At 42.7% G+C, this 26,714-nt stretch overlaps 2 protein-coding genes across 2 annotated transcripts in view; one reads left to right on the forward strand and one right to left on the reverse strand.

Annotated features, from left to right (window-relative positions):
- The window catches only part of ccdc135 (coiled-coil domain containing 135), a 75,604-nt gene extending 62,778 nt beyond the window's left edge, over nucleotides 1–12,826 (forward strand). The window contains exons 14-17 of the mRNA XM_078233242.1: nucleotides 1,666–1,776; nucleotides 6,324–6,518; nucleotides 8,404–8,543; nucleotides 12,736–12,826. Coding sequence (XP_078089368.1) covers nucleotides 1,666–1,776; nucleotides 6,324–6,518; nucleotides 8,404–8,543; nucleotides 12,736–12,826 — 537 coding nt within the window. The remainder of the gene's footprint in view (nucleotides 1–1,665; nucleotides 1,777–6,323; nucleotides 6,519–8,403; nucleotides 8,544–12,735) is intronic.
- A 5,081-nt stretch (nucleotides 12,827–17,907) lies between these two features.
- The window catches only part of knstrn (kinetochore localized astrin (SPAG5) binding protein), a 32,835-nt gene continuing 24,028 nt past the window's right edge, over nucleotides 17,908–26,714 (reverse strand). The window contains exons 5-9 of the mRNA XM_078233169.1: nucleotides 26,034–26,133; nucleotides 23,362–23,476; nucleotides 22,407–22,468; nucleotides 21,713–21,787; nucleotides 17,908–18,130 (exon numbers count right to left, since the gene is read on the reverse strand). Coding sequence (XP_078089295.1) covers nucleotides 18,002–18,130; nucleotides 21,713–21,787; nucleotides 22,407–22,468; nucleotides 23,362–23,476; nucleotides 26,034–26,133 — 481 coding nt within the window. The 3' untranslated portion in view covers nucleotides 17,908–18,001. The remainder of the gene's footprint in view (nucleotides 18,131–21,712; nucleotides 21,788–22,406; nucleotides 22,469–23,361; nucleotides 23,477–26,033; nucleotides 26,134–26,714) is intronic.

Here is a 26,714-nt window from a genome sequence, read left to right on the forward strand (position 1 = left end):
ATTATTGCCTGCGAATGAAATTCACACAGTATATTTTTCATCCAAATTAGCCAAGGATTACCAAAGTTCTTTTTGAAGTGTGATCACTGTTGCAATACTGGAAACATAGCAACCAATTTGCACACATACAGCAATGTGATGAAGAACACATGGTCTGTTGTAGTGCTGTTGGTTGGGGTATAAGTATTGGCTGGGACACGGAGAAAAGCTCAGTTGTTCACCTAACTTGTGCCATGGAATTCTTTACGACTATAAGACCACTAGAAATAGGAACAGGAGTAGGCCATTTGGCCCTTCAAGTCTTCTCTGGCACTTAATAAGATCATGGCTAATTTAACACTCACTAAGTCCACTTTCCTGCCTTCTCTCTGTCACCCCTAATTCCCCTACTAATTAAAAATCTATCAATCTCAGCCTTGAAAATGTTCAAGGATTCGGCCTCCACAGCTTCCTGGGGTAAAGAATTCCAAAGATTCCCGACTCTTTGTGAGAAGAAATTCTTCCTCAAATTTATCTTAAATGAGCACCCCCTTATTCTGCGACTATGCCCTCTGGTCCTACACTCTCCCATGAGCAGAAACATCCTCCCAATATTTACCCCGCCAAACCCTTAAGAATTTTATACTTTCCAACCATATCACCTCTCATTCTTCTGAATTCCAACCTGTCCAATCTTTCCTCATATGGCAGTCCCTCCATACCCAGGATCATACTAGTAATCTTTTCTGTACTGCTTCCAATGATAATATATCTTTCTTTAAATAAAGAGACCAAAACTGTTCACATTGTTCTAAATGTGACCTCACTTGTACCTTGTACAGTTGCAGCAACACCTCTTTATACTCCAGCCCCCTTCAAATAAAAACCGGCATTACCAGGCTGCAGGGTGGCACAGTGGTTAGCAGTGCTACCTCACAGTGCCAGGGACCTGGGTCTGTGCGGAGTCTGCACATTCTCCCCGTGTCTGCATGGGTTTCCTCTGGGTGCTCCGGTTTCCTCCCACGATCTGAAAGACATGCTGGTTAGGTGCATTGGCCATGCTAAATTCTCCCTCAGTGTACCTGAACAGGTGCTGGAGTGTGGCGACTAAGGGATTTTCACAGTAACTTCATTACAGTGTTAATGTAAGCCTACTTGTGACACTAATAAATAAACTTTAAACTGAGAGACCTCGGTTGGGATTTTCGGGCCCTGGCGACATCAGTCCTATTGCAACAGGAGCCTGGAAGATCTAGTCGGCAGGAGGGGCCTGAAAATCCCATTCCTCAGCTTTAATGTCTCATCTAAAAGTCGACACATCCAATAGTGCAATACTGGAGTGTCAGCCTACATTCCGTACTGAAGTCTATAAAAAAAGGACTCAAACCCACAGAGGTGAGAATGCTTCCCACTGAACCACATCTTACCAGTGAAAGTAAAATCTGTAAATAAGGGTCATTTAGACACAAAAAACACAAATTTTGCATCAAACATTATGGCTGTGCTCCAGTGTGTACCTTTCTATGCAGGCAATAAATCAGTGCGTTTGTAAAAACAGCGGCACAGAATTGCACAGAACCTATTAAATGCTGTATATGAACTTGGTGTTCCACCCCAGTGTATGTACAGGACAGGATTTAAAGTTAAAGAACATTCAATTAACAGGTGATCATTATTATGTTTAAGATACGCGAATTTCTCAAGGACAGGGCAGCTGAACGCAAGGCGAATGAGCTGGGAATCTCCGTGTACGACACAGAAAGAAATGAGAAAGCTAAAGAACATAGAATGGAGCAGGTAAGTGTGAACAAAGTATCCCAAATCTGCTTCTGCTCAGGAAATCCAAGCACCTCCCAATATTGGTGCTGCAACCAAACCTGAGAATGTGAAATGATCATATTTATAGCACTCGTAAAGGATTCAGTGAATCCCATGCTTCTTGACCTGAAGGATGGTAGTGCTGAGAAGTGAGATTATTCTTCTCTTTTAATGCCAGTATTTAAAATAAAATTAGCAAAGGCAATTAGAGGGTCAAAGGGAACTAAATGATTGTGGAGGAAGACAGATGCCGCAGTGTTATCAGAGCAAGAGATTCAATTAGGATGCATACTTGGTCAAATTAAACAAGTAGTTGTTAACATAAAGTGAATGATTGTGCCACCTAGGGGCAAGGCCAAAAGAAACTTGGAAGTGGTTCGAGACACAGCATTGACCACCTAGGTAGCCATTGCTGAGTAGAAATGAACAAAGCAGATGGATTACTGAGCTGTGACAGCAAATCAGTACAGGCTGAGATTTGCCATCCTAGTCAGGCCTCACCATGGATTCTACATTCAGTTCAGATGACCAAGTGCCAAGGGAAATATCCAAGATAATTCCCTTTTAATAATAGATTTAAAGAGACAATTAACTTTATTGTTTCAAAACATTGATCCTAAGATTACATGGAAGTCTCTACATCGTAAACACATTAAAAAAAACATTCATGGGAATGTAAGCACAGCTTAATGTCTGTTCCCATTAAATTGTTTGAAGATAGTTAATTAAAGGTCCTCTAAGAAATATTCTTTGTAACTGTTATATATATCATTTTCTTTTCATTGGGCGTTTTATGACCTTTAGATCATTGAACAGTTTATTGGTCAATAATGCGATGGGGGAGGAGTGAGAAGTGGCAGGGCAGGGGGGTACTTTATGTCGACTAACATTCTACCTTTGTTTCCTATCTTTGCTCTTCCTAAGATCTTATCTCTATAATCTCTATAGTGAAAGGAATATATTCCCTTATTTATAATGTAGTAATCTCCTCTGTATTCCCTGGTGTGACAAAAGGTCCTTTAAAAGCAGCTAAATTGGGCCATATAGAATCCAATTTTTAAGTGCTACGTAACTACTTAAGGATTGAAAATGAGGTCCAGAAAATATAGGATGATAGTGTTGAGTGGAAGTGGTTCTATACTTACAAACAAGGCAAGCAGGAGTGAGTTATGGCAACATGTGGCTCCGTGTGACAGACAGGAGAGGTTCTGTCCTGTGTGAAATGAGGGTACTTTGTACTATATTTTGCCTTGACTTTAAGTAGACAGGGTCGTGCAAATTATTAGAATAAGCAACATCCTCTAAAGGAAATATTTAAAATCCAGATTAAAGCGTCAGAGCGTCACTGCTCTAGTGACTGTTATAAGTGTAGATTAGAAAAATGATTCAACAAATGCTGAGCATGGGATATCTCATTAGCATAGTTAATTTTCCAGTTGCTTTGGTGACAATTCAGCATGGGATGCTCTGATTATGGGCTAATATTTCCAGTTACTATGGTGACAATTGAGTATGCGTGTCTTGATTAAGACCCAATGACCTGGCTGCCCTGGTGACAACTGAATGGGGAATGTCTTGATTCCTTAGTGACACTTCACATTTGAGAAAGTGATGCCCTAATTCATGTTGCATGATCCCATTGGTGTGTTGACGGCTAATCATGGCATAGCCCGAATGGAGTCCAATATTCCCTTGTTGTGGTGACAATTGGAGAATTGTTGCACAACAGAATACTAGAAATTACAGAGCATTCCATGAGCTTTTCAACAGTGTTAAGATCAGGGAGAGGCAGCAATGTGATTATGCAATGTAACATAGCTCCATGGGGAGTGAGTTCCTATGGTTACAGCTTCAGCTCTCCACCATAATTGCTGTGGAAGGAAGGTAGCTCTGTGGAGAGTGTTCTTTTTAATCATGACCTTGAGTGTGATGATTCTAGTGGGTGATGGGATTCTACTGGGAGTCGATTTACAATTAATTCCCAATATCCTGGAATCATGTTTTATTCATGGCTTCATAAACAGCTAACACTTCCTTCAGAACTGTTTATGGAAAGGGTGAATTGTCAGGTGTTGATTTGGACCGGTGCTCTGATTGCTGTACTCTACTTATTGGGCATTAAACATTAAATTTATTTCATTTGATTCATGTTGTTTTACATTTAAAACTCTCAGTGATGCTGTAATTCACATGTTGTCAGTGCACTCTGGTGCTTTACATATGAAATGGATCTTCTAAATGATCCATCCATTTGCAATTCCATTGAAGACAGTTGCTAAATATTTAAATTTTAATTTTTCCCCAATCATCTGTTCATTATAAAAGTGGGTTGTATATTATATCGGAGTTGCTCCCTAATTTGATTTTCTCTTCTCATGCGAGAGGAGTGGTTCCACAGGCACCAGTAGCAGTCACTGCCTCAACCAGCTATTCCATTCCGAATGGGTCAGTGCGAGACATTGTGGGCACAATCTTATGAAAAAAATTGCAAGTGTCAACAAGCAAGAAAACGGGAAAGTTTCGGACCTGTTTTTTGGGCGAGTTTGAAAATGCAATCTTATGACACTCTGTCACTATTTTGGACAGAAGTGCGATTCTCACCAGTTTTTTTGGGGGGGCAGAGCTTAAGCTCGCTGGTGAAGCCCGATGCAGACTGCTCAGGGCGCCATTGCACAGGCACTCCGATCTCCCAGTGAACTGGGAGACTTCCTGCCACCCCCCCAAAGACACCACCATCCCCACTCCCATCATCAGCGGCAGTGTAACCCCCCGCCATGACAACACAAGTTGCCCGCATCAGAGCATCGGGACCCTCCCGATGAATCCCCCATCACGACCCCCTCTGTGGCCCCCCCTTTGCTGGTCTCCCCCCCACCCACCCCCACCCTGCCTATCACTTCCTGTGGCAGTCAACTCCCCCCCCCCACCAATCTCATCCTGACTCCCTTTGCTGATCTCCACGCCCCCCCCCCCCCCCGCCCCCCGCATACCCCCCACCGATCAATTCCCTTCCCTTCTGTGACCAGTGGTGTTCCGCAGGGCTCTGTACTGGGACCTCTGCTATTTGTGATATATATAAATGATTTGGAAGAAGGTGTAACTGGTGTAATCAGCAAGTTTGCGGATGACACGAAGATGGCTGGACTTGCGGATAGCGAAGAGCATTGTCGGGCAATACAGCAGGATATAGATAGGCTGGAAAATTGGGCGGAGAGGTGGCAGATGGAGTTTAATCCGGATAAATGCGAAGTGATGCATTTTGGAAGAAATAATGTAGGGAGGAGTTATACAATAAATGGCAGAGTCATCAGGAGTATAGAAACACAGAGGGACCTAGGTGTGCAAGTCCACAAATCCTTGAAGGTGGCAACACAGGTGGAGAAGGTGGTGAAGAAGGCATATGGTATGCTTGCCTTTATAGGACAGGGTATAGAGTATAAAAGCTAGAGTCTGATGATGCAGCTGTATAGAACGCTGGTTAGGCCACATTTGGAGTACTGCGTCCAGTTCTGGTCGCCGCACTACCAGAAGGACATGGAGGCGTTAGAGAGAGTGCAGAGAAGGTTTACCAGGATGTTGCCTGGTATGGAGGGTCTTAGCAATGAGGAGAGATGGGTAGACTGGGGTTGTTCTCCTTGGAAAGACGGAGAATGAGGGGAGATCTAATAGAGGTGTACAAGATTATGAAGGGTATAGATAGGGTGAACGGTGGGAAGCTTTTTCCCAGGTCGGAGGTGACGATCACGAGGGGTCACGGGCTCAAGCTGAGAGGGGCGAAGTATAACTCAGATATCAGAGGGACGTTTTTTACACAGAGGGTGGTGGGGGCCTGGAATGCGCTGCCAAGTAGGGTGGTGGAGGCAGGCACGCTGACATCGTTTAAGACTTACCTGGATAGTCACATGAGCAGCCTGGGAATGGAGGGATACAAACGATTGGTCTAGTTGGACCAAGGAGCGGCGCAGGTTTGGAGGGCCGAAGGGCCTGTTTCCTGTGCTGTACTGTTCTTTTGTTCTCTTTGTTGTATACCCTGTCTATCTATCAACCCCCTTCTGCAAAACTCCCCCCACATAAGACTCCAGTGTTGCTTTCTCCCTTGCATCCTCCATGCAGAGCTACCCCCTTGCCTCCCCCCTCTCCCCCCCCCCCCACCCTGCAGAGCTCCCTCCTAGTTTTCTCCCTTTGTCATAGCCCCACCCCCACTCAGGTTCCATCCCCACTCAAGCTCCACACCTTGGCGCTTCCCCTGGCACAGTTGAAGGAAAGTTGACGCCAGGGGCACAATATTGATTGGTATTAACCACAGTTATAAGATACAGTGGATAATTGTCAACATCACCACCTTGGCAATGCTCTGACCTTTGTAGAATCCATTGCATTGTTTTCAATGCCAGTAGAAATGGGACGAGTTCTCCAACGACATGTTTGTGCACTGTGAGCTGCCTAGGCAGTGAAGCTGGAAACTATTACCCATTCTTTTCTAATTATGCCTTCCATTTACACTATGCAAACATTTTATTCCTCAGATGCGGTTAGAGGAGGAACAACGAATGCGGTGTGCCGAAGAGGAGCTTGATTACCTTGCACCTTTCCTTGCCCGGCTTGGACAGCCCAGGAGAATTACAAAGAAAGTAGCCATGACACTCAGGAATGACTGCCTGACGGACATGAAGCAGAGGTTGATTGATAAAGCCAATCTCATCCAAAGCCGCTTTGAGAAGGTATTGGACATCCTTCCACACACAACGTTATTCACTCTCGCCCACATAATGTTTACTTGAAGCCCATCAAGGTCCATCAGGCTTGTCTGCAGACCCACAGCTGCATATTCTCACACAGTCAGCACTGATTTCATAGAATCATAGAAGCCCTACAGTGCAGAAGGAGACTATTCGGCCCATCGAGTCTGCATCGACTCTCCAACGGAGTATCTTACCCAGGCCCTATCCCTGTAACCCCACATATTTACCCTGCTAATCCCCATAACCTACATACCTTAGGACACGAAGTGTTAATTTCGTATGGCCGATCCACCTAACCTGCACATCTTCGGACTGTGGGAGGAAACAGGAGCACCCGGAGGAAACCCACGCAGACACGGGGAGAACGTGCAGATTCCACACAGACAGTGACCCAAGGCCAGAATTGAACCAGATCCCTGACGCTGTGGAGGCAGCAGTGTTAACCACTGTGCCACTGTTCCGCCCTTACTACTGTGGTGCCCTTTCAATCATGATAGTCCAAGGGCTTTCACTTGCTGCTTGGAAGCTGCAGCAGCTCTGATTCCAAATGGGATTCCCTTACTTTGTTTTGCTGGTGATCAGGAAGTGAAAGGGAACTCCACTGAACTTCCATTTAGGTAACATCTGATAAAGTATGGCGGTAAGTGGAGGGAGAGAGTCATATGAATCTGGCAATCAGTTAAAGAAATGCCAATAGCCTCAGAGCCCCTTGTAATGACTAGAACAATGACTTGCATTGATATTAGCACTTTTGAATGTTGTAGTACCAACAAAGGAGCTGAAACCGACTGTGAAGCTCCTTATTGCAAAAGATCAGCAGTGTCAGGCTTTTTTCATTTAATTTGATTTTTCTCCCAAACAGCGCACTACTTTGCAGCCAAAAACTGTAGCCAATCGATTAATATCGCAGGCATTCACCCCAAGCTGGCCAAGACCAGGGATTTAGCCAAGTTCTACCTTACCACCATCTCTGTCAACTCCTCCACTGTTGCTAGGTTACCCAACTGCTTATCTGACATCCAGTCTCTTCATAGCTTTAATCTCATATCCATCTCCGAGATGTGTTTCTGATTGCATTTACACACTAACACTCAGACTGCCTATTCCCACCTCTGCAATGCCCAATCGCAGCCTTGCCTCAACTCTTCTGCTGCTGAAGTTCATTTAGTATAGACTTGACTATTCCAAACCTATTGACACTCCTGTCTGCTCTCCCTCATTTCATCCTCTGTGAACTGGAGATCATTCAAAATTCTGCTCCCTGTGCCCTCACTTGCGCAAATCCCTGTGCTCGCTGATCTATACTGGCTAACAATTGGCTCAATTTTAAAGTTCTATATATGTTTTCAAATCCCTCCATAGTCCAACCCCTTCCTATCCCTGCGATCTAATCCACAACTCTCCAAAATCTGTACGAATGCAAAATACTGCAGATGCAGGAGATCTGAAATAAGAACTGGAAACATTGGAAATGCTGAAATAGTCATTACGACCTGAGATGTTGGCAGGAACGTTTTGGCTGTTCATGCCAGTGTTCCATGAGCGGGGGTTCTGTGGGAGTTCCATGTGGGGTGATGTTCCATGGCGGTGGGATTGTTGTGGGCAGAGATGTTGAGGATAGAGATGTTGAAAGGGATGTTTGGTGGGGTGGTTTCTCTGTTTAATTGCTTGTATCAAAGGGTGCCCCGATCTTTTAAAACCAAAGTTGCTGGCAGAGTGACTGCTTTTGCTGACTTTCCCACCCACTGTGCCACTCTGCCTATTTTTGGGGAAATTCTGCCCAATGTGGAGACTACCTAGATTTCTCTTCCCATTAACTGCTATGCTCAAAACGGCTGCTTAGTTCTGTGCTCTTTCTTTCCAGGAGGCCCAGGAGCTGCAGAGTAAGCAGCAATGGTACCAGCAGAACCAGATAGCTATGACCAAGGAAGATGAACAGGCCTACTTAGCCTACTGCTCCGAGGCTATGTTCCGCATTCACATCTTTGAAATGCGCCTCAACAAGTAAGGATTCTCATTTCACCTCTTCTGATGCTGCTAACTTGCTGGGATAGAATTGCACTGATACCAACATCTCTTCACAATTTCCTTCAGTGAGCATTAGGAGGCTAGTTAACCATGTTCGGTACATAATCCGAGTCTCATCCCACTAGATGACCAGCATGGAAACCTGTCTGATTTGCATCTATTTGACTGGAGCCTTTACCGTGAGCCACAGAACCAGTTTATATCCCTGAGAAGGAAAAGCACAATTTCACAGAAAAAACAGCTCTGGACAACAAAAGAGATAAGGGACAGCATAAAACTAAAAGAATGGGCTTACAAAAATGCAAAAAACAGCACAGATCCTGCCAAATGAGAAAGATGCAATGACAATAAAGGGTCACAAAGCAGTTTATAAGAGCTACCAAAAGGGAATATGAAAGGAAACGTACAAGGAACATAAATATCAATAAGAAGAAATGTTATAGTTACATGAAGGGAAAGCGGGTGGTCAGGAGCAATGTCAGTCCCCTAAAGACCTTAAGTGGGGATATTGTCAATGACTATGGGAAAATGGCAGACATGTTGAATAATTACTTCGCCTCAGTAGAAAAGGAGAATAGCTTACCGGAAGTCTCAAGGAAATCAACAGTGGTTCGGGGACAGGGTTTAAATAAAATTAATGTAATTGAAACATTGATAATGAGGAAATTAATGGAATTAAAGAATGACAAATCCCCAGGACCTGACTGTTTCCATCGGAGGATGTTAAAGGAAGTAGAGCACATAGTAGATGCCCTAACTATAATCTTCCAGAGTTTCCCAGATTCAGGAGTCTTCCCTCTGGATTGGAAAATTGCTCACATCCCTCCGCTTTTTGAGAAAGGCTAGAGAGGATGCCCAGGGAATTACAGACCAATTAGTCTAACAACTGTGGTGGGGAAATTATTGGAGTCTATAATCAAGGATAGGGTAACTGAACGCCTCGAAAATTTTCAGTTAGTCAGAGAGAGCCAGCATGGATTCATGATAGGTAGGTCATACCTAATAAATCTCATTGAATTTTTTGAAGAGGTGACTGAGGTAGTGGACAGGGGATTGTCTATAGGTGTTGTTTATATGGACTTCCAGAAAGCCTTTGATAAAGTCCCACAGACTGTTAGCTAAGGTAGAAGTCCACAGAACTGAGGGCAAATTACTGACATGGCTGGGAAATTGGTTGAGAGTCAGGCAATAGAAAGTAGGGATAATAGATAGGTACACAAATTTGCAGGATGTGACTGGTAGTATCCCCCAAGGATCTGTGTTAGGGCCTCAACTATTCATATTGTTTTGGGATATGGGCATCGCTGCTGGTCCAACATTTATTGCCCATCCTGAGGGCATTTAAGAGTCAACGCTGTGGATCTGGAGTCACATGTTAGCCAGTTTAGGTAAAGTGCCAGGCAATGACCATCTCCAGCAAGAGAGATTCAATGGCACTGAATCTCCCACAAACTGGGGGTAAACGCTTACCAGAAACTGAACTGAACCAGCCATATAAATACAGGAGCAGGTCAGAGGCTGGGAATTGTGCAGGGAGTAACTCACCTCCTGACTCCTCAAAGCCTGTCTTCATCTACAAGGTACAAGTAAGGAGTGTGATGGAATACTCCCCACTTGCCTGGATGAGTGCAGCTCCAACAATACTAAAGAAGCTCAACACCATCCAGGACAAAGCAGCCCAGCTTGATTGCTACCCCTTCCACAAACATTCAATCCCTCCACCATTGATGAACATTGGCAGCCATGTGTACCATCTACAAGATGCACTGCAGGGACTCACCAATGTTCCTTAGGCAGCACCTTCCAAACCCACAACCACTACCATCTACAAGGACAAGAGCAGCAGATACCTGGGAGTACTGCAACCTGGGGGTTCCCCTCCAAATGACTCATTATCCTAACTTGGAAATATTTGGTTGTTCTTTCACTGTTGCTGGGTCAAGATCCCTAACAGCCCTGTGGGTGCCACAGCAGTTCAAGAAGGCAGATCACTACCATCTTCTGAAGAGCAACTAGGGATGGGCAATAAATGCTGGCCAGCCAGCGACACCCACATCCCGTAAAATGAATTTTAAAAAAACATCCTGGGACTAGAATGATTGATTTCCTGCAACCACAACCAATTTCCTTTGTGTCACATATGATTCCAACCAATGGAGAGTTTGCCTCCTGATACCCATTTATTCCAGTTTTGCTTGGGCTCCTTGATGCCATACTCGGTCAAAAGCTGCCTTGATATCAAGAGTACTCACTCTCATCTCACTTCTTGATTTTATCGCTTTTGTCCATGTCTAGACTAAGGCTGTAATGAGATCAGGAGCTCAGTGGCCCTGGTGGAACCATTGAAACTATTATATAAGTGCATGTTGTTATCGTTACACCTGCATTTCCCACACCAATTATGCTTACGTGAGATTGTCAAGTTTGTGTTAATTTGTGCCATGTTACAAACTGTGGACCTGTATCTACTGCAAATTGGGTTTGCACTGCCCAAAACTCATTTCACGTTGGGCTCTTATCACTAATGGCTGGAGTTTTCTATCCAATAAGTTTGGACTGGATTTGAATCTGACTGTCCACGATGATCAGCCATTGTGCTCACCAATTACTCATGATTTAAGAATGAAATTAATTAAAGAATTAAGTTAATTGGTTTCCATCCACCTTCAAGTATTGAGGTTAATACTGCAGCTCTTGACTCGTTTACCCCTTCCTCATATTTTGTCACAAACATCCAGAGAACGCTCATTCAGTTTTTCTGGGACAATGGACTGCACTGGGTCACTGCTGAAGTTCTGAGTGTCCCGCTTAGGGAGGGTTATCAGGCACTGGTGTGCCTTCACTCCCAGGTGGCGACCTTCCGTCTTCAGACGCTGCAGCAATACCTTTACATTGAGCCCCCTCTTCAATGGTGTGCCCTGGCAATGCATTTCTTCTGCCAGGTGAAAGCCTGAATTATGACGGGCAGCTCCTTGAGGGGTCTCCGTTACCTTTTGTAGACGTTGCCCGTCTTCCTGCTCAAAGTCTGGGACATTGTCGCTTTGCGCCGCAGCTCTCCCCCATCTGGAGCAGTAATTGTCATCAGGGAGCTGTTGCTCAGGAATCCACTCCTCCAACAATCCCATTTCAGGGGGCTGGCAGAGGGATGGGCTGTGGCTGCCGGGGTGACACGGTCAGCAATGGTGCTGGGTAACATCTCACGAGTTAGCTCATCATGTGGCGGCAAGCATCCAGCTTGTGACCAATGCTATCCGTGACCCTAAAATGGTTCTGCTCAGACCCGACATCACTTGTGGTCTCAAGGCAGTTGAGTGGTGAACTCCCATCTGAGTGCATCCCTGCTGGGATGGAATTTCACATTGGCCCCAAGCCCTGACATCCCCCTCAGGGGCTGGAGCCCCACAGTCTGAGCTGCCTCAGGGAAATGCCCTCCATGCCTTTTGGCACTGCATGAAGGGGTTTCCTGTATGGGCTGCTGCTGCTGCTGCACACCTTTCACTTCCTTACCTTCACCCAGACCCACATTGTTGCTGTCCGGTGGTGGAAGTTCCCATTGGAGGTCCTTCTGGGACCTGGGGTGGAGAGTGTTGCACGGAGCAGTTCCATACAACTGTAGATTACACCAGTTCACAGACCCCCAAGATACCTGCCCTTTTTGCGGTTTTGTGGAATCCATGGAACATGTTTATATGGGGTGTTTTAGGCTGCACTCCCATTTTAGTTTCTTAAATAACCTTTTATTACAGTTTTGTTTGTTGTTCAGCCCCACACTCCTGATCTATGGGCATCTGGTGCGGAGGGGGCAGGAAAGGCGGAGGGCCTCCTCATGAACCTGACCTGGGCCTGGCCAACCTTGCAATTAACTGGTCCAGACAGAGTGCAACTGAGGGAATCATCTGACCTGACTGTCTGCCCATCTACCATGGCTACATTCACGGCCGGGTGCCCCTGGAGAGGGAGCATGCGGTGTCCACGGCACCATCGAGGCTTTCCATGCCCATTGGGCATTGTAGGGAGTGTGTTGTATTATTGATCCTGTTAATCACTCATTAAGTCTCATTTGTGTTTTGTTTTTGTTTTGGGCAGTTCCCCTTTCTGGCTTTGTCCCTCAGTTTATTTAGTTTAGTTTAATTATTTAAATTAAATTTACAACTCAACTTGTTTACAGGCACAAAGAGACAGCACCACTCAAGTATCTAGCCCTGGAAGAAAAGATTCGCAAGGATCCACGGTTGGCCAAGAAATTAAAGAACTGCTAAATAAATTGAACAATGGAAACTAGTATCCAGAGAAAATTATTTGCAACAACATTTTTTCTATTCTCCAAGCCCACATTCAAAATCCAAAAAAGAAATGTTTCCCATGAATGATTTAACAATGCTTATGTTTTAACTATATGAATTGGTAATAAAGTTCTGAAATGCTATCAGTCTGTGTATTGCCCAGTTGAAGAATGCCAACTGTCATTTACAAATATTCACAGAGGAGAAGCAGCACTTTCAGGCACTGTCCCTTTACCTAGTTCCCAGCATGGCCATGTAAAATCCCCACATCTGTTATAGACATTGTGAAATACACCTCTTTCTCTTTTCCTCCTTGCTGTTGTTTGGATCCAGAAATGATTGCTGTTTCATTGAATTTGGTTTCAGCTTTCTGTAAATAGTCTTCCAACAGACCTTTTTTTTAAGGTTTTTACTCTAGCTTTGTCAGATACGACTTTCTTTAGCTGATTCTCAATGTTGGCTCACTACACCTATGGCAGTTCTTGTTGATTTCAACATTAATCTGCAACCATTAATCAGCCCCCAATCTAAAATTTGTGTTGAAATTGAGGTTTTGCCATTAACCAATATCTATAATCACTTGCTTAGACCATGTTTAGACAGTGCGTGACTCTTAAAATAAACTGCTTCAAATTCCGGCATGGGGCTTGATGGAGCCATGTTAATCCCTGGCACAGCATACAGGCTAAAGATCCAATGCAAAACGAATATAAGGTTGTTTCCAAATCTGTAAAGCGCACTCCGCTCAGATAAGGTATTGAACATGTTCCCAGAAAAGAGGTTAACAGTTCAAGCCATCCTCTTTGCATTTTGAATCCACCGAGTCTCGTGTGTGTTCTCTATCATTAATTACAAGTTTAATCAACTTCAGGGCTCAGCGTGAGAGAAACAGGCTGACATCTTTTGATTCAACAGACAAATTGGCAAGATCAGGTAGGTCTAATTTAACATTTTCCTCGGTTGCAGCAGAACCAAATGCCATCAATAGGGCCAACGTGCAACCTCATTAATGGAGCCTTTACACTGCCAACTTCAGAGATGTAACAAAGACATCCTGCTCCATACAAAAGTCTTGATTTCTGATACTTATACAGAACTGTTTCATGCCACGTGTCATAATTTATGCAATGATGTATTATTGCGAAAAATCTTCCAATTAAGATCACCACATGTGCTGCAAAAGGCTCTATTTAGAACCACGCTTGCTGCCAATGCTTCCCTTTAATATAGAATCATAGAATCCCTAGTGCAGAAGGAGGCCATTCGGCCCATCAAATCTCCACCGACAATAGTCCTGCCCAGGTCCTGTCCCCAGATATTTACCCCTGCTAATCCCCTTGACACTAAGGGGCAATTTAGCATGGCTAATCAACCTAACCCACACATCTTTGGACCGTGGAAGGAAACCGGAGCACTCGGAGGAAACCCACGCAGACACGTGGAGAATGTGCAAACTTCACACAGACAGTGACCCAAGGCTGGAATTGAACCCGTGTCCTCGCCGCTGTGAGGCACCAATGCTAACCACTGTGCCGCCATGCCACCCCTCATATCACCACAAACATTGCCAATATTGGCCCATCAGCCTGAAAATAGACCTGCATTTATATACTCTTTTTGGAGCACTGGTTGTCTCAAAGTACTCTGCAACCAACAAAGTTGGAAGTGTAATCACTTTTGTAATGTAGGAAACACAGTAGCCAATTGCAGATAGCAAACTCCCACAAACAGCAATCAGATAATGTTTCTGTGATGTTGACTGTGGGATAAATATTGACCTACTTCAGAAACACAAAAAAGGTTTGAATTCTTTTTTGGTAAAAGCTTAATTAGAATTCAATTTCTTTATTTTAGTGGGTTCTTACTGGCTGACTTTATTCAGGACAATTGCTTTGAGCAACCACTAGCTAATATCATCACGTAATGTGTTTTGAAAGAAAGAGACTGCCCCATTTGATTTGCTATTTCTCCACTTTTCCTCAATGAATTGCACAGGCACATAAAACTAACAAATTTTCTATACAATCCACTGATGTATTGGGAAGAGACAATCTGCAACATGGTTGAAATGGATCTCACTGAGCCTTGTGTAACAAACATGTAGCTGTGACTATATAGATTTTGTAAAACAAACCATGGGCTCGACCTTATCGGCTTGCTATGCCAGTCGATCAGCGCAGTGAGCTGATAATATTGCGTGCAGAACAAAAAAGAAAAAAAATCGGGGTGCCTTCTGGTTTCCTCGCTGCCTGTAGAGTTCCCGGCACTGGTTTGCCAGCAGGATCGGCTTCACAACCAGAAATGGCCTTAAGCCAATTTGACATGCTTAGCACAGTATCGTCTGGACTCACTTGCACTTACTCCTTGCCGGTCAGACTTCACGCTGCGAGAATCACAGCTGGTCTCCACTAGCTATGACTGTAACACTACATTCTGCACCCTCTCCTTTCCTTCTCCATGAATGGTATGCTTTGTCTGTGTAGCGCGCAAGAAACAATACTTTTCACTGTATGTTAATACATGTGACCAATAAATCAAATCACATCAAAAGAGTGGGAGACCAGATGTGATGGCCTCGCCAGTGAGATCAGAGGCCATTGAAGCCCTCATTTTCACAAGGATAAACAGAAAATAATTGACACAAAAACAGAAAATGCTGAAAAATCTCAGCAGGTCTTACAGAGAGAAGAGAATAGAACCAATGTTTTGAGTCTGGATGACCCTTCGAAATGTTGGCTCTATTCTCTCTCCACAGATGCTGTAAGACCCCCATTGAAATTTTCCAGCATTTTTCTATTTTTGTTTCAGATTCTATCAACTGTAATATTTTGCCTTTATCTTAAGAAAGTAATTGACAATGGCTTCCCTGGAGGTGTGGATACCCTTTCCTATCTCACCAAACCTGAAGAATTAGTTATTCAAGTTAATGACTTTTACATTTAAAAGACTAAAAGACAGTGAAAGGGAATCTGCCCTCAGACCTGGACTTGATATGAATGCATGATTTGACAGTCTGCCATTTTTGTGTTTTTGAACTATATAAAGGAGGCTGTAAGAAGCCATTTTGTGTGGGCAGCGTGAGAGACACTACCAACACAGCTCTCAGCCATGAGCCACGTAAAATACTCATTAAGTATACAATATGACATGGTGCCATAACATGATACTTCAGTAGCTGATCAAATTAAATCTCAGGGATTATTGTCTCTGTGTGACAGGACTCCTGCCGTACCCAGTAGACATGGAGGGACAAATCATTCATAAAGGTATGGATCACTGGAGGAGTAAAGCGACACTCCAGCAGTCACTGTTGCCATCAAGAAATGTTTTTGAACTTTTAAGCACCAAGATTGACCTGTTATAGACATTACTTTCACAAAGAAGAGACATCAGTTATGAACTGTCAGTGCCAGAAGTGGTACCTGTTATTTGCAGTTCCTGTTAATGATGATCCATTGGAAGCATCTCAGACTACAGAATTACACCGTTCTACAAGAAAAAGACAACCACCTCAAAGACTCAATTTACAATTATCCAACATGTTTAGTTAGAGCTTAGGGCTGAGCAACTTGGTTATTGAAGATTGTATAAAGGAGTTAAAGGGATTTCCTTTTAAGGCAACACAGCAGAAGGTCACCTGGCTTGAAGGACCAATTGGGACTGAGAGTGGGTAATCATCCTAGGGATGAGAGTCCTCTCTCAGGCAGAAGACAGTCTGAAGACATGTAGAGGCTGGGGCAGCCAGTGGGCTGCTCCAGGGCAGCCGGCCTCTGTAGAGTTTTTCCTTATTAATAAATACCCTTTGTGTTCCTGATGAATTCTGTAGCGTGCATCATTACACTGCCGAAGGAGGATTGGAGAGTTTCTGCAGGAAGATTGGCGAGTTGCTGTTGAAAGATTGGGGAGTTGTAGTGGGAGGAGCCTTATGATGTTTGCAACAGAGAATGACGCTGTTCAGCCTCTAATGTTTATATCAGTTCTTGGTAAAAGCAATTCACTAAATGCCAGCCCCCTGCTTTTTCTCTTAGAGAATGATTCAATTCTCTTTTGAAAGCAATGGTTTAATCTGCTTCTACCACACATTCTGGCAGGGCACTCGCTATGTACAAAATGCTGTTCCCCATGGCATCTCTTTCCAATCACCTTAAATCAGTCTCCTCTGGTTCATCGATATCTCCACTGATGTGAACACAAGAAATAGAAATAGGACGAGGCCCGTCAAGCCTGTCCCGCCATTCAATATGATCATGGCTGATCTATGCCAGGCTCAGCTCCTTTTCTGTACCATTTCTCCGCAGCTCCTTATTCCTTGATCTATCAAATATTTATCCACCTCCAACTTTTAATACTTCTAATGATCCAGCCTCCACTATGCTTTGGGGCAGAGAATTCCAGAGGTTCACCACCCTCTGCAAGACGAAATTTCCACACCTCAATTTTAAATGACCAGCCCTTTGTCTTGTTGCTATGTCCCCTTGCTCGAGACTCTCCCACAAATGAAAAATCTCACCATCTACCCTGTCAAGCTCCCTCAGGATCTTGTATGTTTGCATAGTCATGTTGTATAATTAGCAAAGTACTGCTCCACCTTTATTAGAATGAAAGTAAGACAAAGCTTTCAGGTGAGGGCAGGCAATATCTAAAGTGAGCTAAAAGCATGAAAAGGTTTCCATTTTCACCCTGGAATTCGTTGGAGTCATAACACTCGCACGTATAGTAATAAGGCTCTCAGGCAAGAAAGTGATACAGATTGCGCAAATATTAACAACCAGGCAACAGTTTAGACTAAATGATCAGTTACTATGCTGTCTATATAATCATATAAATGCTGCGCAAGAATTCCAAAAACTCCTCTCTGCAGCATTATTGTTGCCTTATCACAGTAGTTAGCAACATGCTAATGTTCATTTCAGTCAAGGGTCCATCAGGCATTGCTCAAAAGCACCTTTGTCAGTGATTTCAGTTAGTTAAATGGCTCAATAGAAAGCATTTGTATACAAAAGATACTTACTGGTCAACAGCACAGAAAAAAAATAATGAAAGACCCATTTTATTTTCCCATTTATTTTGTGCAACTCCTTTAAACATATACAATTTATATACAGTGTAAAATGATTCATATTAATTGCAAGATTCAGAGCATTCAAAGTCCTAATCTAAAAGTTGCTTGGATTGATTTAAGGATATTCTCCATTCTTCCAGCTCTTTCCGCATCAAGTCTGTCTCTTCTACAATTTTATTACTCTCCTCCTTTGTGTTCTGCAACTTGATCCTCACCTCCTAGTCATAGGAATTAAAAGAAACAGTGTAAGTTTGAATTCCAATTGGTTCTTGCTGTTTTATTCAAGTGTCAAGCAACTGTGAATATTTCTGAATTTTGTTTATTTTTAAAAGAGATGCACCTGGGTGCTGCAGGGCTTAGTCAGTTTACAAAGAGATGATTAGAGCGAATGCATCAGCAAGCCCTCACTCTCAATCCAAACACGGAGTTCAATTTCAAGCAAGAACATAGCACATTGGTAATATTGGTGTGCCAGACTTACTGTGGTGCTAGGGGGTGGCAAGATACAAACTCGATTGCCCCTCCTCTTGCTAATGCTAGCAGTGAGCTATGATGACAGTCCAATGGTTGAAATTGAATAGGGACAGGGCTGGTATTCCATGCAGTCAAAATGCCTACTTGCTGCTGAAATTTCAACATAATGGCTATTCTGCCCAAGAGTTGGAGGGAGTTTGGGGGGTGTGGGGCAGAGAAAAGGAGGTCAGAAATGAGGAATAAGGAGGAATGGCCAAAAAATTATTTTGGTATAAACATATTTGAGGATTCTAAATTACAAAAAGGTGTATTGGAACAAATTTTCAGCTTATTTTTGTAAAAAGCTGATTTTATTTAGCTTGTGAATTCAAAGGAACAGTAACAAACATTTCAACATTATGTGAAGATTGAAAATGAAAAATGACGTCCAAACCCAGAAGGGCCTGGTAGCATTAGGATTGTTACTGCACAAGTAATCTAGAGCCTTGGATTAATTATTCAGAGACACAAATTCAAAACCCAAAGTAAATAAAAATAGAAATACCAGATGATTGTTGCAAAAAACCACCTGACTCACTAATGTACTTTAGGGAATGAAATCAGCCATCCTTACCTGGTCTGGCCTATAACTCCAGATCTAAAGATACATAGTTGACATTTGACTACCCTCCAAAATGGCTTTGTAGGCCATTTAGTGTATCAAAACCACTACAAGAGAAAACATTATAGAACAGAATGGACCACCTGACAACAACTTAGGCACTAGACTTGTAGGGAACAAATGCATTCCTAGCCCAAAGTCCTCATTAACATTTGGGAACAAGTGCCAAGATTAGGAGAGCTGTTCCAGACTAGACAAGCCCTGGTCTACCGTGCAGAGTCGTCTTTGACAACACCATGGACCGATGTACAATCTCCAGCACCAGGAAGAGCAAGGGTAGGAGACGTACAGAGGCTCCATCACCCACGTCATTCTGACTTGGAAGTTTATCACCACACTCATTGCTGGATCAAAATCTTGAATTCCCTGCTTTAAGAATACTGTGGGTATACCTACATAACTGACCGGAGTGGTTCAAGGTACCAATTCACTATCATTTCCTCCTTAAATTTCCCTGGGGGAAAAAAGGTCTGCAACATACTTTCCCCATTTTGATCCCATTATAAAGTACATATGAACATATGAATTAGGAGCATGAGTAGGCCATTCAACTCAAGTTTGATCCGCATTTGATTATCAGGTTGGCCCGAGCATGGCCTCAACTCAACTTTCCTCATCTCCATAACTCTTGTCAATCAAAAATCTAACACAGCTTGAATATATTCAATAACCCAGCCTCCAATGCTGAGGAAGCAAATTCCACAGGCTAATAATCCTCCAGAGAAAAATATTTTCCTCACCTCTGACCCACATGGGAGAACACATTTTTAAAACTGTACCCCCTAGTTCTCTTATTGCAGAATCTTTTGCAATACACATAGTCAACACCATGAAGATTCCACTCAATAATCTCACAGCATTGTAGGCCAATCTTAGAAACCTCAATTGTAACACATTACAGACAACTCAGAATAAACCAAGTTATGCACTATTTTGGACATAAAATTAGTTCCAAGTCCCAATTACTTCACCAATGTATTATTTTGTGATTGGCAACCAGAGATCTGCATTCAAAATTAAAAAAAAAAAATTCCCCATATCACATTGATTCGGTGTTGAAGTTAGGTAACGGTTAATCAAACCATCACCTTACTGAAAAGTCCCAGCATAAATGGTCTCATGTTTAGCATTGTTCCTCGTCAGAAATAGCTAACCATAAGACCATAAGACATAGGAGCGGAAGTAAGGCCATTCGGCCCATCGAGTCCACTCCACCATTCAATCATGGTTGATTTCAACTCCATTTACCCGCTCTCTCCCCATAGCCCTTAATTCCTCGAGAAATCAAGAATTTATCAATTTCTGTCTTGAAGACGCTCAACGTCTCGGCCTCCACAGCCCTCTGTGGCAATGAATTCCACAGACCCACCACTCTCTGGCTGAAGAAATTTCTCCTCATCTCTGTTCTAAAGTGACTCCCTTTTATTCTAAGGCTGTGCCCCCGCGTCCTAGTCTCCCCTGTTAATGGAAACAACTTCCCTACGTCCATCCTATCTAAGCCGTTCATTATCTTGTAAGTTTCTATCAGATCTCCCCTCAACCTCCTAAACTCCAATGAATATAATCCCACGATCCTCAGACGTTCATCGTATGTCAGGCCTACCATTCCTGGGATCATCCGTGTGAATCTCCGCTGGACCCGCTCCAGTGCCAGTATGTCCTTCCTGAGGTGTGGGGCCCAAAATTGCTCACAGTACTCCAAATGGGGCCTAACCAGTGCTTTATAAAGCCTCAGAAGTACATCCCTGCTTTTGTATTCCAAGCCTCTTGAGATAAATGACAACATTACATTTGCTTTCTTAATTACGGACTCAACCTGCAAGTTTACCTTTAGAGAATCCTGGACTAGGACTCCCAAGTCCCTTTGCACTTTAGCATTATGAATTTTGTCACCGTTTAGAAAATAGTCCATGCCTCTATTCTTTTTTCCAAAGTGTACAACCTCGCACTTGCCCACGTTGAATTTCATCAGCCACTTCTTGGACCACTCTCCTAAACTGTCTAAATCTTTCTGCAGCCTCCCCACCTCCTCAATACTACCTGCCCCTCCACCTATCTTTGTATCATCGGCAAACTTGGCCAGAATGCTCCCAGTCCCGTCATCTAGATCGTTAATATATAAAGAGAACATATGTATATGTATAACGAACTATATGTATATGTCTCCATTTCAAAGACATTATGTACTGCAGTCCAACCCAATTCACGTCATCATTGACAGATTTCAAACACCTGCACAAGACTGAGACAAAGATCTTTCCTCTGATAATTTAGAATAATGTGGAAATCCCAATGAATAATAATTCATTGCTGTTCACTCAGATGTTGCTAGACATTACCAGTTGCAAACAGGAAAGCAGTAACCTCTGAAAACAATTTCCACACATCCATTCATTCCACTGTGCGCCCCCACACCTAACTTTTAGTATTGAAATGCACCTTATCGTCAGCTACAGAAGATCAGAGCTCAGATTTATAGTCCCTTGTAAGTTTCCTCACAATACGAGCTTAAATGCATGTGCATCAGGATTTTCTTTTCAGTACATTTACAGCATGTTCTCAATTAGTGCTAGTCAGAGGGGACTCGAGCAATTCACTAAATCAATGCAAGTGTTAAACTTTTACTGGAGAAACTCTACTACATAGTCTTGAAGCAGGTTCTTACCTGGAGCTTCTCTCTCTTCTCAACTGTGTATTTTCCCCATGTTTCTAGTTCTGCCTGGAGATTCTCCACAAGTACCTGAAGCAGACAGATTGCACAGCAATACTCAATTTACTCAATAGCACAAGGGATGTTAAAAAAGGAAGAAGATGGATGAGTTGGGAAGTGTTTTGACAAGTTGAGTTGCAATATTGGGGGGCGGAGAAAAACAAAACGATCCAATTTTGGAGCAGAAAGTTTCAAAATTGCTGCTTTTCTTTGCATTGCATGTGCTCAATTCCCAAGTGAAAAAGAACCTGGACTTTTAGTTCAAATGTGCTGCTTGCCTTATGAAAAGAAAATCGTACAAAGTTGTTTGGTTCACTGGAGAACTAGCTAATCATTTATTACATTTAAACTGAGAATCACAGTCTGGCCATAAAGTCTGTGTGGCATATGTTCTGACAATTATGTTTCCAGACTTGCTAGCATTTATTTTTTGATATTCTCCTTCCTTCCAAAATCCCTTCCTGGGATACAGTTCCACACATGGCAAGTTGCCCTCAAACTGTATTTAAATAGACAGAGAGCATTGGCAAACTGCGAAGCAGATCAAAGTTGATCCTGTCTTTCCCCCAGCCCAACTTTTGCTGTGGACTAATTTTCAAGTTTTGTTGCCTACAAACTAAAAATCAAGCACAAAAAAAATCCATCTTACCGTAGTGTCCCTTTGACATGCATTCTTCAGTTCATGGTCTTCAATTATTTTATTGGCTGAAACTGAGAAACAAAAATAAGCAAAGAGAACAGATGTATGGCACACTCTGAACTGGAACTCAAAATCCTAGGGTCTCTTGCATTAACAGAAAATTTAGCTATGAACATGTCCCAATTGAAGATGAGTCAATACAGGAAAGTGCAAATCATCAGTTTCACTCTGGAGGGAAACGAGAATGATAGCCATCTGTAGAATGTGTATTGGTAGAGATTTTTGCTTAATCTTGTTCTGGTTGGAGGTGCATGCAGAGGGGCAGTAATAACAACAAGGTTGTGCTTAAATATCTGTGACACAAATCCACAATGGCTAAGAAAAGAAAGCAGACTTGAGATTTACACCCAACCAGCATAATTTTAAGATACTCTAGCACCAAGGTAAAATGAAACAGATTAAACCACAGTCCACCAAAGAATGTTTTCAGAGGATAAAACAAGCTGCTCTGATTTTAATTGTGCCTCCTGGCAACCAAGCAATCATTTTGTTGAAGAGTGCAAATGCCTGTAAAATCAGAAGTTATAAACTAAAATCATAGATTTTGGACACTCATCTGTATTTCATGCCAAATGACAGTTATGGTTGTGCAATAATTTTAATAGAAACAGAAAAATGTGTTTTTTTTTTCCTTTTATTCATCCCTAGGATGTTGGTGTTCCTGATTTTGTTACCCTGTCCTAATTGCCCTCGAATGGAGTGGCTTGCTAGGCCATTTCAGAGGGGAGTTAAGAGTCAACCACATTGCTGTGGGCCTGAAGTCACATGTAGGCCAGAACAGTTAAGGATAGCCATCGGTGAACGAGATGGACTTCTTTTTAAAAAAAAGACGATTGTTAGCTTTATGATTATCATTATTGACACAAGTAAAGATTGTGCAGTGTAACAATGATATTAGACTTACCAGGATCAATAAGGTCGTTCTCCAGTATGATTATGCAATTCTGTAGCCTCTTGCTCACTGCTTCCTTCTCAGATTGCAAGCTCTCAATCTTAACCATCAACTCATCTGTCTGGTTCTATTAATTAAAAGTGGGACGATAGTTAAATAGAAATTGTACAGAAGGAGATGAGATATGGGCAATTTGGCACTTTGGTCACATGGATTTTTAAACAAATTTAAAACTTAACTAAAACTATTCACTACGGTACAATATTAAAATATACAGATTTGAAATAACAGTAAATGCTCTGGCAGAACTTGAGAGATAAACAAGTTATCCGGGTTTCAAAAACAGAAGCAGGGAAAATTAGGGGGAAGAAAAGAACAAAACAGTGCCAGTCTGCAATAGGGTAGAAGCCAAATATATTTTCAGCATTTTCTGTTTTTATTGACTACATTTTGGTTTAATATCTTGATCAAGAACACTCCAAATAGAACCATTGAAGGAGTTTTCTGAAGCAAGCACCATTATGTTCATGGACGTGTTGCAACTTCCTGAAAGTTTTGTTCCGCAGTTCCACGTTTGATATAGGTTTCTATTCCTGTTATAGGACAAAGCCCCCAATCAGTCACAAATTACATCGTACATGCTGTGCGCTCAGTCCCTCCTCATCCCCCCCCACAACTCCATTACAGCTTATAGCATGGTCGACTACACTATTGTTGCCACTGCCACAAGCTCCTTGCCCATGCTACGCATTCTAGTCACCTCCCAGGATCCCATGGCAGGTCGCTCCAGATGGCTCGCAATTGTGGCATCCCATTGGCACACACGCATGCCCATTCTCATTGACATCGGAAAAAGAGATGGTCATTGGAGTACTACAGTGTACTCTGTTTATTTACGGTACTGATATGACTGGTCCAGTTAAGCTTCTCGTCAATGGTGACCTTCCAGATGCTGGCAGGGAAAACTTGGCAATGCCTACCTTTGAAGTTAAGGGGAGATCATAGAATCCCTACAGTGCAGAAAGAGGCCATTTGGCCCATTGAGTCTACACTGCTCACAATCCCTCCTAGGCCTGATCCCCATAACCCCACTTATTTACCCTGCTAACCCCCTGACACTAAGGAGCAATTTAGCATTGCCAATCAACCTAACCCACACATCTTTGGACCAGAGCACCCAAAGGAAACCTATGCAGATATGGGGAGAATGTGCAAACTCCAGAGTCACCCAAGCCAGGGATTGAACCCGGGCTCTGTGAGGCAGCAGTGCTAATCACTGTACCACCGTGCCGCCTTGGCTTGTTTGACACGAGCATTATATGGCATCAGTTTTCTCTGCCACCTCCAGACACGAACCATTAGGAGAATTGAAACATCACTTCAGAAAGTGGAGGTTCTGCATTATTAAGCTGCATTTTTGAAATGAAAGGATGTTGGACGAGGGCAGTCTACCGATATTGTACATCTTGATTTGCAGAGTGACTATGATAAGAGTCACACAGTAAGCTGCTGGGTGAAGTTTCCAAGGCGGCGGCACACATTTCTAGAACATAGGTGCAGTGCATCTCCGGTTGCTGACTTGCTTCAGGCTTAGAAGAATTTCCTAAATTGACTTTGCGAGTCTCTTTCTCTGCCAACCCCCTACCAATGTTCCCCCTCCTTTGCCTTGTCCAGGTGATTGCATGCCTGGGGAAGCCAAGCCAGACAGCATGAGCTGAACTGGTCGGTTAGTAGTTTTCTTCTTTCTTTTTTGCATCATTATTTTTTTCATCCATGGGGCATTTTTCAGGATTGATAGCTCCCATGTTACTTCCTCCTTGGAGCCTCAAACTGCAGATTGATTTTGAGCATACTGATGTTTAACTTGCAACTTGCTTTGCTTGTTGAAACTTGCAAACTTTTTTTTTGTTGTACTAATAAAAAGGTGTAATTTCAACAATGATATGACCTTTGCAAAGCACGATTGGTGTATAAATGACTAGATAGGTACAGGCCAGATTTTATAAATGATCCTCCTTCATGTAACCCTTTAAGAGAAACAATTTGAAAATGTTATAATATTGGTTGATGTCTTACAGTAAATACAGGCAGGTACATAGGGTAAAGACTTATTTATTTATTCACGAGATGTGGGCATCGCTGTCTAGATCAGCATTTATTGCCCCATCCCTAATTGCCCTTGAACAGAGTGGCTTGCTGGGCCACTTCATTCAAGAGTCAGTCACATTGCTGTGGATTATATATAGTCCAGACCAGGTAAGGACAGCAGATTTCTTTCCCTCAAGGATACTAATGGGCCAGACAATCGATGGCAATTGATACGGGGTTCACAGTTAGACTTTTAATTCCAGATTTTGTTGAAATTAAATTTCGCCATCTGCCATGGTGGGATTCAAACCAGAGTCCTGAGAGCATCACCTCAGGTTTCTGGATTGCCAGTCCTAGTGACAATACCACTACCTCCCCATGAGTGACAAGCCACTTGTGTGTCTCAGAACTACAGTTTCAAAGATCAACTCAATGTTGCAACTCAACATACATTGACAGCTTTAGAAAGTGATCAAACCATGACGTCACATGTTGGTGCTAAAGGGAATGACTTATTTCATGAATTCAGGTTATGTTTCACAAATGCTTCAACATTAAATTGGCAGTAATTATACTCAACTAGGAGGAAATTTTACCTTTGTCAACTTCAGTTCCTGCTTTAGCTGCTGCTGGGCAACTTCTAATAGTTGGTTTTGGTCTCGGAGCTCTGCTTCAACCACTTTCAAGGCCATGTATCTAAAGAAAGGTCATAGTGAGGAATGCAAAAATTTCTTGAACATACACCAATGGGATCTCAGGCCAAGGTGCCAGGCCAACTGCTCCATATTGTTATAGCTCTGTTTAGCTTTTAACAAACAAATTTTGCAATAACTTTCAGTCCGGTTCATTATATATAACGGAATTACTTTTGTTAAGTTTCACTCAACTGAAGTTCAGCTTGGCCTCTCTGATGGCGCAAGAGATTTCATGGCAAGTGTATTATCTCCCATGAACTGGCCAATTTACCCCACAATCAACAGCAGGCAAAAAAATCTAGATCTTCAAATTAATGCACCTTGCACTTCAATATAGTACTTCATTGACTATAAAATACTTTGTGACACCCTCTAGGTTATGAAAGGCACAAAGTAAATGCAAGTTTTTTTATTAAATTGAAAGAAAGGGTCTCACTAAAATTGCCCAAAAATACAAACTCAACCCATTTTTCTCCTCAGAGCCTCTTCCAACAAGAGGAATCAGTTGTACTGCCTGTGGCCCTACAAACTTTTAACCCATCTAATTTCCCTGTAACAACAGTTTCTCAACTGGAGGGTGCC

Source organism: Mustelus asterias, chromosome 18, assembly GCF_964213995.1.
Source record: "Mustelus asterias chromosome 18, sMusAst1.hap1.1, whole genome shotgun sequence".
Lineage (NCBI taxonomy): Eukaryota > Metazoa > Chordata > Chondrichthyes > Carcharhiniformes > Triakidae > Mustelus > Mustelus asterias.